We start from the raw sequence: 13214 nt of genomic DNA, 5'->3' as shown, positions 1-13214 counted from the left end.
TCATCCATAGAAGGTTTTAGAAGGTTTTGGGGCTGAAAAACCTCCCCCTCTGACAGAGGATCTCCATGATGTCTCCAAAGGAGACATCCTCGGGAGGTGACCTGGGGGAAACTTCTCCTTCATCTAAATCAGTGTCTTCTATCATGGACTCAGGGGAGTCCAGGTGCCTCCTTTTCACGTGTGCTTACGGGGACCCTCTTCAGTGGGACTCTCTGAAGAGGGCTTGTGAGCCACAAGGGGTTCCTCCAGGGGAAACACCTGGGGGTCCTCTAGCACAGGCTGTCCTTGGGACACGCTGAAGGGAGTCGTAACCAAATCCAAGGGAGTCTGGGTGAAATCCAAGGAAATAGGCCGGGGTCTCGATCCTTGGGAGAGAACCTTCTCCACCACGTCAAACGCTGATGGAGATGGCACCTCCTTAGCATCCAACAAGGAGGAAGCTCTCCCCGGGTCCGCAGTGAGGATCGGGGCTGAGGCTGGAGTAGCCGGAGCTCCGAAGGAACGGCTCGGATCTGACAAAGTCAGAGCCGAAGACACTTCCATTCCCTCAGATCCGACTCTCTGTCCTCGGCCCCAAGAGTTGCTCGGATCCAAACTAGTCTGATCCAAGGAACTCAAGGTAATTGCTGGAGTCGAGGTTGGAGGAACCATCTGCGCCGAACCCCCAGTTCCGAAGATCCTCGGATCCATAAACCCCGAAACCACAGGCCGGACTGGGGAAGGAGAAATTGGATGAAAGAAGGGCATGGAGGTCCCCCCTCCAGAGGGAGAGGGGCCTGGCAAGACTCCCATCCGGATTTGGGTCTGAATAAATCTCATTATCCTGTCCATATCCAATTCAGAGGGACTCCGAGCACGAGGAAGTGACCGACTTGGATATGGCTGGTCATTTCAATGACCTAGAAGACCACCTCAGATCCAAGGGCTCCGTCGGCTCCGGGGAGAATCTCAGGGAGTGGAGCCGAGGAGACGTAAGTCTCGACACTTTAGAAGGCGGGCTAGGGAATGGCTCCTGCTCTGTAGACCGTTTACGGGGCCTATCCTCCCTCTTGTCTCTTGTCCTCATCTTTCTTCCTGTCTCTTCCTTTGGTCTCCCTTCAACAAGTCTAGTGGGAGGGCGAGTCCCAGCCTGAGGGGGAGATTGGGCAGCTGCTGCAGGAACCGAGGCTGATGACTCCAGAGTGGAAGCAGGTAGAAGGCCTTTTGCACCAGTTTGGAGTTCCTTTCTTTTAAGGCCCTGGGATTAAATCCGGCGCACACACTGCACTGTACAGATAAATGGGGAACACCCAGGCAAACAACACACATAATGTGACCATCGGCCGGTGAAAGCTTATGGCCACACACTGTGCATTTCTTAAAGGTAGGTTTTGGCTGATCAGCCGTACTACACACACACACACACACACACACACACACACACACACAGCTAACCTACTTTTTATTTTATTTATTTATTTTATTTATTTTACATTTGCTGACCAGGCTAGTCTTACAGGATACATGTCCATTTTCAGTAGAGGCCCGGGGAGATAAGCTCCAAACTATGCTAATATAACAGTATTACAAAAAAATGAAAAAACACAATAAACCTCAAATAAAACATTAAAATATATTTCTGTAGGTTAACACTGTAGAAACTTCATGAAAAGAATCATGGGTACACAGTTTAGTAATACAGTAGTACAGAAGCAAATGTCAAGGTTAAGGGGTTGACCTTTGACACATAAAAGAGTAGGAAAAGTAAGTTAGATTAAAATTGATTGTTTGTTCAGAATTATACACTCAAGTAAAACTGATGGTATACATTCAAAGCTGAAATACAGGTGCCTGCAGCAGGGGTAATTTTCCAATTATATGTATTACAGGGTAGTTTGTAGACACTAGAAGACTTGAAAAATTAAAGCCAAAAAGAGGCTTAGTAATCAGGTTAGGTTGTTGAAGGAGGGTGAAAAACAGTAATGTTATACAGTTAGTTTTAATCAGGGTTAGTGCATGGGCATAGCCATTGTGTTTTAAGGAGTAATTTTATTTGATTTCTGAAGAGTGGTAATGATGAAAGTAATTGTAGATTGCTGGGAAGCCTGTTCCACATTTTCCCTACTGAATTAGAGAAGAGGGAGTCACCTGCTTTATTATAGGATTTCTGGATGTTTACTAGTAATTTATTTTCTGAGCGAAGGGTAGTAAGATTACTATAGGGAGAGATTAGGCTACTAAGAGTAGCAGTATTGGTGGGCTGATAAAGTATTTTATGGGTGATATTAAGTTGTTGAAGTAGTACCTGGTTTTGCAGTTCTAGCCATCCAAGCTGTTTGAGATTTAGGTAATGGTGCCTTCTAAATGGTGAACCAGTGGCAAATCTGGCAATGTTGTTATAGGAGGTTGCTAGTTTATTAAGGTTACTTTTGGAAAGATTGCTATAAATGGGTGAGGCATAGAAGAGGGTAGAATTAGGTGGGTATGGGCAATGGTGGTTCTGGCTTCAGGGGTTAGAAAAGATTTTATTCTGTAGAGAGCGCCAAGTTTTGTGCAAACAGTTTTGATAGTCGTGTTAATATGCGAGTCAATGTTAAGATGTTGATCAATTGTTATGCCTAATAGTTTGGTAGTTGGGTCTGGTGCAATGATAGTACCATTATTGGCCTTGACAGTGAGAATAGGAGAGGACTTCAGTGTTGGAGTAAAAAGCAATAGTTTTGTTTTTTTTGGCATTTAGTAGGAGGCATTTCTCCACTGAGTTAAATAAAATTTGAGCAATGGTTTGAAGCTCAGCAGACGGGGGGGCAGTACACACTAGTGTAGAATCGTCTGCATATTGAATGCAGGTGGCTTGAAGAATATTTAAATGTAGATCATTAATAAATATCGAGAAGAGGAGAGGTCCCAGGAGAGAGCCTTGTGGGACCCCTAGAGTAATAGGAAGTTGAGTGGAACGGTTATTGTCCCAGAGGACAGCTTGCTGTCTATTTTCTAAATAGGACTTGAACCATTGTAGGGCCTGTGAGCTGAATGAGAGTGCTTTTAGTATATCTAGAAGTATTTGATGGTTCACCATATCAAAGGCTTTAGAAAAGTCAATAAGGAGTGCAGCAGAGAGCTTGTTATTGTTACGATGTTTGTTAATGCAATCAGAGATGGATAAAAGAGCAGTAGCAGTACTACGGAAAGGCCCAAAAACATGCTGACAGTCTGACGGTAGGTTATTTTGGAGAAGGTGATCAAGTAGTTCTTGGTAGATGCATTTTTCCATTACTCTGGCTAGAGGAGAGAGTAGGGCAATGGGGCGAAAGTTTGGTTGCGTTACCACCCTTGTGAAGTGGGATTATGTGAGAGATTTTCCAGAAAGATGGGATAGAGCCTTCGGTAATGGTTCTATTGATAAGTATGGAAATAGGGTAGGATAGTACTTTTGATGCAATTTGCAGATATTCAGCTGGTAGGAGATCAGCTGAGGGGGTATATGGTTTAAGTTTGGTAATTAGGGTAAATATGAGAGATGTATGAACTGGCTTTAAATGAAAGGTAGGGGGTATGCTAGTCAGGGTGGATGGGAGGGATGAGCTAGCAGGAGGTAAGGAGTTAGCAAGAGATTGTACAGTTTCTGTAAATAAGGTATTGAGGGTATCAGCAATCTCATTGGGAGAGTTTAAGGAGAATCCTACAGGGGTTGGAGTCTTGGTGTGGCCTGGGTGTAAAAGTTTATTTATAGCTGACCAGAAAGTTTGTGGTTTTTGTTGATGTTTGTGCAGGAGTTTAAAGTAGTAGTTTTTTTTATCAAGGAGTCTTGATTTTTTAGTGGCATTTCTTAAATGTTTATAGTTCTGGTGGTCAGTTTGGTTTTTAGTGTTTCTCCATTTAGACCAGATCTTATTTCTTAATATAATTTTTTGTCTAGTCTCTTTAGTGAGCCATGGAGCGGCTTTACTTCCAGTTCTTATACATCTAGTAGGGGCCTGGTATTCCAGGATTTGTAGGAATTTGGAGGTAAAATAGGATACTGCTTCCTCAAGTGGAAGTTGTTTTAAGGGAGACCAGTCATAGGCTTGCAGCTCAGCTTCGAAGCTGACTGGATTAAAATCTTTTTTGTTCCGTGTAGTTTTAAAGATGGTTTGGTTGGAAATGAAGTTTTTTTTGCCTGATTATATAAGTAAGGAAGTGATTGCTTATATCGTCAGGAAGGGTATCTGCTTTATATGAGAGGGGATGGCTATTTACTAGAATACAGTCTAAGGTGCTTTCTTTTCTACTAGGCTTATGGATTCTGGCCGGTGTGGTTATAATTTGTGAGAAGCTATAGAGATTTATATGGAGTGTAGGTTTGGATGAGGTACAGCTATTCCAGTCAATGTTAAAATCGCTAAGTACAATGGTTTCTTGTGAGAAGGATGAGGAAAGCCAGCAGAGGATAGTTTCAAGGATGCTGATGTTGCCTGGAGGTAGGTAGGAGCATATTATATAAATGGACTTGTTAGCATTGATCTGAAGCTCTGAGATAAGGATTTCTGCATTACTATCTAAAGGTAGTTGTATATCTACTGTGGAAGCCTGTAGCCCAGACTTGAACAGAATTGCTACCAGACACCCTTTTTGGTTGTACGGTCTAACCTTATTATATTGTAACCTGGTGGGATGACTTCATCATCCTCTGTCACTGGTTTTAGCCAAGTTTCTGTTAGACATAGGACATCAAAGGAATGGGTATCTAGTAGAGCATGGAGTTGGCTGATTTTGTTATTTAATTAAGCACTGTATATTAAGACTTATGAATAAAGAGTTAGGATTTTTAGTAGAGGTAAAGGGGGTGGTAAGGCTGGGGTTGGTGGGGCTTGAGTGGGATATTATTGTATGGTCCTGGGTTGGGATGAATATCACTGTGGAGTAAAGGGTGTTGCTGAAGAGTAAGCAAGAACTTTAGGAGTTTGTAGACACTATTTTGAGACTTTCTGGCTTGCTGGAATGTAATATGGGCTAACCTATGATACTTTGGGAAGAGGTAGGTTGAAGAAGAGGTGATGTTAGCATGGTTATGGGAGCTTGGTTGACTTAGAGGCAATGTTTGTTTTAGGGGATGGAGGAATTCCCTATAATATAGATTTTCATACAAGGTAAGGACAAAGGATATAGATAGAATAGGTATTATAGTAAGTAAAAGAACAGGGATTGTTAGTTTTGGTTGGTGAGGTAAGGGCATCTTAAGAAAGACAGAGTGACAGCAAGAAATGGGGATGGTTAATGAGATAGATTGGAGTCAGAATAGGCTATTTGGGCGGTTATTATGAAGAGTGATGAGTGTAGGTGTGTATGTATGTGAAGCTCCAGGAGAAATTAGGTTGGTAATTGAAATATTAGGTGGAAGGGGTGTGGCTTGGGATATATAACTGCAGGATCACTGGGGTGGGTGGGAATTCAGGGTAGGATAGGGGAGCGGAGTGAGCCTGCAGGACGAATGGAGCGGGAAGAGCCAGAGAGGGGAAAAAAAGAGTCAAGGAGAACAATCAGTAAAGTGTGAATGTCAGAAGGTAGGTGTGTAGAGTTAAGGAGGAAAGTAAAGCGGGTAGCAGGGAGAGACTTAGGTTATAACAAGAGTGAAGTGTGAGATAAGAATCTACTGGGACACAAAATAGAGGGTGAAATAGACTACAGAAAAGGCTAGGAACTCAAATTAGGGGCGTCACTAAAGAAAAGGTGAAGAAATACAAGGCAGTTAGCTGTACTTAATACCGACACACCAACAGCACTCACATCTAAGGTAGGGAGGGTTTTCACTAAACTACTTTACAAAAACTTTTTTTTTCAACTGACGAACAAGCGTTTGGGGAGGAAAGGGAACTAACTGAAAACACACACTCACTATCTAGAAAAACGACCAAAAAAGCACTTATAATACCCTATGCTCAGAGCTACAGGGATCATGATGCTGATGCATGAAGTGGCAAATGAGATCTGGGAGAAGGTAGGAGATGGTGATGGGTTATGGGTAAGGGGGAGGAGCTTGGTGCTCACAGCAGATGCTTGAAAAGTTGCCAGCTTGGATTCAATATGGATCTGAATACCCACAGGTTGCAAATAAAATGAAGTTAACTACTTCAGATTATATTTAAAATTTTTAATCTATTCTTCATAAAAATAAGAGTATAAGGATCCTACAAATATAAGTTCACATAGAAGCAACATATCCAGTTATTAAAATATTTACCTTATCATTTCTTTCACAGAGGAATTTGAGCTTTTGATCTCTCTTGTGCATAAAAACACCCTCCAGATTCCCTGTATCCACGGATCGCAGCTCAATTGCCTTCTCTCCCCAGCCCATCACTTGGTTTGACTGCAGAGAAGCTAAACAAAATGAAAGTGTATTATTAAAAAAGCCTTGGATTCATTCAGTATAACTTCAGAAACTAAACTGTTGGCAGTATTGACTTTCAATGAAATCAGATGCTAAAGAAGATCTATGAAGGGTTACATATGGAAAGGTTTTTAACTTGTCTGTTTCATCTGAGTACCAATGACAGTTTTTAAGTTATAGCAAAATACTGCATATCTTATAAACAATGAAACCTATTTTTCCACTTTTATCTATGAATGATACGGATTAATCTGCAAATACAGTATCCATCTATGGTGAATGAGGACTTGCACTTATAATTTACTGCAGTAATATGACAAGAGGGATGAAAGAGTGCACAACATTCTGTAAAATTAAGCAAGCCACACACATGGGCTGTAAAAAAGTAATTGTTCAACTGGCGGAACAAATACTGCAGTTTTGTCCCTTGTCTTGGTTCACCTGCAAGAACTTCTGGGATATGTGCATGGATCCATTCCAAATACCGAGAAAGAAACTACAAAAGAAAACAGGAAGCCAACTCAATGTGAGAGGACTAAAGCTCTGACTGCTTCCCAGTTGATTGGCTTCAATCTGCAGCCAAACCGTGGAGAAAGGGACTCAAGTAAGCAGCTGATATTTACTTGCTTATCCTGTGAAGGACCAGGCTGTCCCACTGCATGAGCACCTTATGCAGGGAAGGCCCAGATGTGCATTCCATATGTACAGAGACTAAGTCAAACCCTGAGCCAAGCAGATCAGCAAAGGCATGCACGCATACAGGGCTCTGCTTAGCAGGTACTACATCAAGCATGCTGATGAAGAAGAGGTGAAATGAAAGAGCAATACAAAAAGAAATCCCCCTCCCACCAGCAAGACTGAGTACAGTGATCTCACTCTTAAAATCCTCCAATGACAGTAGAAGAGGAAAGAATTAGTCCATCAGGCGACAAAGTTCAGTGGTCATGGATGAAGACAATGCCAAAAAATAAGAAATGTAACAAGCATGTGCTTCAAGTTTAAATCACAATGAGAAATTTTAAATACAAAATGCAATCATCATTGAAACAAAAACTATGCAAAAAACAGTACAGTGAAACAAATACTTTGTACTTGTATCTCCCTATTTATATCTCAGAGAAGTATCCTACAATGTGTCTCATCAGACTACCAGCAATTTTAATTCCATACATCTGCTGGTGATTAAAAAATAAGGCAACAAATGCTAGGATGCATCAATATGACATCCAGTTAGCCCATTATAAAACTGCTTATTTCTAGCGCCAGAGCATAAGGATTTCTTTTGGCTACCCCAGGAATAGAATAATAATCTGTTTTACGGTTATTCATTTTTGTACTTACTGATTATTTATTTACTTACATTGTTGGGTGGGTTAGCCCTGCTGTGTAACCGCTTGCCCATTTTCAGAGGGAACATGGAAATATAGAAAACATTTTACAACAGAATAACAAAAATATTACAAAAATGATTTGAGTGGACTAATTTGAAAACAAAATGGAACAGAATTTGTAAATATGCAATTAACATAAGTAATGCACAGCAAATACTTAAGGAAACTAGAGTTGAAACATCACATTTGAAGAACATAAGTTAAAATACAAAATAAATAAATAAAATCCAGGTTTAAAACATTACAGGAGACATAACGAAATGCACAGAATATAATGAAAAAGGTTTAATATAACAGCAAAAACTGAGCGCTTTCACCCATCTCAAACGCGGGTTTCATCAGAGTGATGTTAAAATTAAAGCAGCTGATTTATATACTATATCTAATTGTATCAATTACTTACAATTGTTTAATTACCTAAAAACATTTAAAAATGTGTATATTTAATACTTAATTGAGATTCATTTGAAAATAACTTGTGTAACTTATGTATATGTATACAACAAATAAATTCACATACTAGAACTTCATACATAAAAACTTCACAAAAAACTACACAAAAATTATATACATTACATTAATTTATAGTAGTTAATTGAAAAGTTATTATAAATTGTAACATATAACTATTCATTAAATTATGCCTTAAAACATTTAAAAAAATATATAAAGTCATATTTGACATAATAGAAATACTAAATACACACTCAACTAACATTAAAAATACTTGTTAATATAATTAATAACTAAAAATGTATTTTAAAAGATATATATATATTACGTACACATAAATATAAATATCAAAGTTAGCATAATAAAACTGTTAACAATTTAAAAATAACATTAGATTTTGAAGGAATTCATTTTTAAATAACTAGCTATGGAAATGTGTTCGTTTATTCCTGGCTTGCTACACGCGTTTAACCTAAGTTGCCATAAACACTCTTTAAACTCAAGCAGTGCATTAACATCACCTTCTTTGTCAATGTTTTGTGGGATCCTGTCAATCACAAAGAAAAGAAATCTCTTAAAATCTGGACAGTTTTTACTATGCATATATAATGAATTGGTTTCTTTTTTATTTTTAATATCTCTAACATGCTCATTTATTCTCTCTTTTAGCTTCCTAATAGTCTTCCCAATATAGAATGCTTGGCATGATAAACATATTGCTACATAAATTACTAACTTAGTGTTGCAATTTACGTGCCCTGGACATCTAATAGTTCTTTTATATCCCTTTATTGTAACATAAGTCCCGTCCATAATAAATCTACAAAAAACACATTTTTTTTCATTTTAGAATTTCTAAATAAAACTTCACTCTCAAAATAGTCTTTAAGATTCTTGCCCCTACTAAAAACAATAGTTGGGGCTTGACCTAAGTCTTGCAAAATATCTGCTTGATTACAAAAAACTTTTTCCCATGCGTCTTTAATACTACTCAACATAACCGGTGTAAGGTTACTAAATGGTAGTACCATGGCTTTTGATTTCAAACTGCTAGCACCTTTTTTACTATTATGTTGATTCTCTATACCATATTTCAATATTGGTTTCTAATCAGAATTTCTCTTACTAGTTACCTCATTTTTGATGTTAATCAATAAATCATATGGGTAACCTCTCTCCATTAGCATGTCAGATAAATTCTCTATCTCATAATTAAACATAGAGTCTTCACTGATCATCCTCGAGAGCCTCACCATTTGTCCCTTTACCAAATTATGTTTTTTGAAAAGTAGGGTGGCAACTTTTGTAGTGCAAATAGGAATTTGAAAATGTTCTTTTCCTGTAAATGTTAGACTCAATTTTACCTTCCTTCTTGTACAATTTTATATCTAGATATTCACATGAGTCTCTACTAATGTGAAACGTAAATTTAAGAAATGACGTTGTACTGTGCAAATATTCCACAAATTCATTAAATTCATCTATATTACCCTTCCAAAATAATAGTATATCATCAAGAAATCTCAGGTATATATCTATCTTTGTCCAAAAATTACTTGTGAAAAGGTGCTGCTTTTCCCACATGGCTAAAACTAAATTGGCGTAAATGGGGGCACATCTTGCCCCCATAGCTACTCCAGAGCATTGCTTGTAATGTTCGCCCCCATGTTTAAAAAAGTTATTGTCAAGCACCATCTCCATTAAGCTTACTAAGGTCTTACGTTTAGCCATATGCATCTTACCATAAAATTCTAAACTTCCATCAAAAAGTTCTAAGCCCTCTTTTAAAGGTATAATAGAAAACAAATTGACAATGTCTATTGTAATTAAATATAATTCATCCAGATTAACTGTGTTACAATCCTCAAGAATTCCCAAGCAGTGCCATGAATCTTTTAATACATGGTTGATACTCTTTGTTACTTCACTACAATTAATGTCTATGAAATGTGCAATTGCTTCTAGTTTAGAGTATTTTGCTGCCACAATAGGTCTAAAAAGGGTTTTTTTTAACATTCTTGTGTATCTTCCGTATTCCAAATATGGATGGTGTCACAGGGTATTCAACTAACATATATTCATACTCCTGTTACATTATTCCACCATCCATAAGTAATTCATACAACTGCAGATATGCCTTAATAATGTCATATTTTGACACCGCAGAATAAGTGCTCTCATCATTAAGCATATCAGTCATCTTGTTTATATAATCTATACTATTCATAATATCGACACCTCCCCCTTTATCTGGTTTCATTACTCTATAATCACTAGAAGCACTTAATTCCTTCAAGCAAAACCTTTCAGCTACTGTAAGGTTATCATCTGAATTCTGTCCTTCTTTCCACACTTTTCTCAATTGTAATTCACAAAACATTTCAAATAAATGAATAATAGGATTACTAGGTGGTATGAAAGTACTTGTTCTTTTTAACAAAAATCGTTCTTCATAATTGGTTTTATCAGTTCTTCCTTTAAAAAACATTTTTAAATTAAGTAGTCTCACATATGCTTTCAGATTTAACAGGACTACTCCTAAATCAGGTTTAAAAGTTGGAACAAATTTAAAACCCTTTTTAAAAAGTGATACATAACCACCTCCCAAGTTTTTATCTGTGTAATTATAGACAGAAAAACCTCCTTCTGTGATAACTTCACAATTTAAATCCTCAGTTGTTTGTAATACTGTTACTTCACTAGCAATATTAACATTCAAGTTTTGGCTATAAAAAAATCCACCTTCTACAAGCTCAACTTCTTCTGAATTTATACATTCATTAGAAGTTCGAAAAAGTTCAACATTTGCATCATTAAAATAGTTTAGGTCATTATTAGCTAGTATAACAGCACTATAGGCACTATTATCCAAGGAATTAGCATACAAGTCGCAGTCTAATACAGATAAGCTATCTGTTAATATTGATGCTGCGCTTGTCTGAATCTGCCTCTGTTGTTGTTTTGGTAGTAGTGCTGTGGTTGCTGCTGACCCTGGTAACGCTCTTTTAAGTGTTCCGACCTGCGTAGTACTTGTTCTTCTAAAAAAGGCTCACCAAAATTATCATAATCCACATTTTCTCTGTTCTGTGTTTGATCATTGTCATTATTTAAAACAACATCTCTATATCTTGTACTAACATTAGATGTACTAATTCTCTTAAATGCATCACATCGCTTGTAATCTCTAAAATGTGCATAAGCTCGGTTATTTGAATAATCATTGGTATCCCTATGTAATTTTTCGTTTTTAATATCGAGACCTTTGCTGACATATCTATTAATGTCTGCTAATATGTTATCCAATTTAAATTTGCTACACTCAAATAACAAGTCATTTCTTATACTGTTGTCAAGTGTTGTTAACAATTTACTTAATTCTGCTAACTTAAATTTGTTATTTCTAATAATCAACTTAATTAACTGTTTACCAGCATCATCAAAAATTGTAGTTAATTCATTGAAAAATTCACTATCTTTGTCAAATCCAAAAGGTAACTTAAATACTCTAAGTCCTTTTGGTACCTGGTATTTTTATTATTACAAGTATTACTGTTTCTTGTCTTAGTAATTACAGGAGACATGTTATATAGAGAAAGTTTTTTTTTGTCTTTCTGTGCCCCCAGTGTCTGATGAACATCCACTCCTTTCTCGGCCAAGTGACCCCTTTACTGGGGAGAAGGCTGATTTAGTGGGGGCATCATTCAGGTGCCATCAGGGGTGTTTTGAAATATTTTCTGATTTGTCCTAGTCTCCCTGTACAAGCACAGGTTACCTACCTGTGGGTAGCTGTGCAAATGGGCTGGCCATGCTGGGCCATCCCTCACTTCTAATGGTGGGGGGGGGGGGATATCACAGCAAGCAACCCTGTCCCTAGTCATAAGACACGACAGACTGTCCTAACTAGTCTCTGTCAGTGATAATCTTGCTTGAGCATATGCCCATGAAGACTAGCAACCCCCCCCCCCCCCGAGACATGAGTGGGCTCCACTCCTTCCTTCCTCTCTATGTTCCACCTAGCACCTACATTGTAGGTGCAGCTAAACAAACTCCAGTCTAGTGGGACATAACCAGGGCTCCGTCAATCTATGCCACTGAGTTGGGCATGAAGCACAGAAAAAAGCGGTGAGTAAAGTGGCAGTACTAATAAATATGGAAGTAGTAGCAAAGTAGCAATGGAAATTTAATTCAGTGTATATAAAGGGGGAAAAAGAGCACCATGTTGGAGGACACAGCGAGAAATGGGATGAGTTTGACACATTAGCAGCAGATCAAGATTGAGCTGTATTAGATGAGTAATTATCTTAAAATATCTGTTAGCAGATCTGTAAGAGAAATTTTCTATAGACTATAGCTTTAATATGCTTGTTTTCCCAACAATGTCAACATTATCATTTGATAACTGATTATGTAGAAAGATCATTTTACACTACTTTCAGCCATGAGCCATGTAAGAAGAGCAAAGACAAAAGCTATACGCATACATATTTTAGAGAATCCAACTTAAAAGCAGCTCACTGACAGGTAGAGATAATAAAAATAAACATATTCAGAAGAAGCTTGTATTGACAAGCGGAGGACATGAAACCACAAAGAATGTAACTGGAGATCAAGAACAAACTTTAGTCAATGAAGCTGTGAAGCACGATCAGTAACCTCTGTAGCATCCTTTAAAATACAAGCATTGAATATGGATTCAGAAACTGGGGACAGTAGCCCTAATCAACAAGCACTGAAGATAAATGCTTGTCAGGGAGGACACTGAACAAAACCAAAAGAAATGATTTCAAGAGGTGGGAAACGAAGGCTAAATTCTGGCTTGAATTCCCTCACTATCTACACTACAGACAACTCACTCTTGCCCATAAACCCATTTACAAATCTAATAACTGCCCATCACTTCAACCTATCCTACAAACTTATTTCACAATGTGCAACCTACGCTCCACAAACAAGCCGCTTTTAAGTATGTCCAAACCCAACAAGAGAGCCGGTCAGAGCCTATATTCTTATAAGATTACTAA

At 38.0% G+C, this 13214-nt stretch overlaps 1 protein-coding gene across 1 annotated transcript in view; it reads right to left on the bottom strand.

The window, feature by feature from the left end:
- The window catches only part of NRK (Nik related kinase), a 2110367-nt gene that overhangs the window by 54915 nt on the left and 2042238 nt on the right, over positions 1 to 13214 (bottom strand). Inside the window, exon 30 of the mRNA XM_044057244.1 lies at positions 6200 to 6339. Within this exon, the coding sequence (XP_043913179.1) occupies positions 6200 to 6339 (140 nt within the window). The remainder of the gene's footprint in view (positions 1 to 6199; positions 6340 to 13214) is intronic.

Source organism: Protopterus annectens, chromosome 15.part0 (assembly GCF_019279795.1).
Source record: "Protopterus annectens isolate FY-2018-M chromosome 15.part0, PAN1.0, whole genome shotgun sequence".
Classification (NCBI taxonomy): Eukaryota; Metazoa; Chordata; order Ceratodontiformes; family Protopteridae; genus Protopterus; species Protopterus annectens.
Note: the sequence above shows the minus strand (reverse complement) of the source record. Positions and strands in the feature narration are given on the sequence as shown.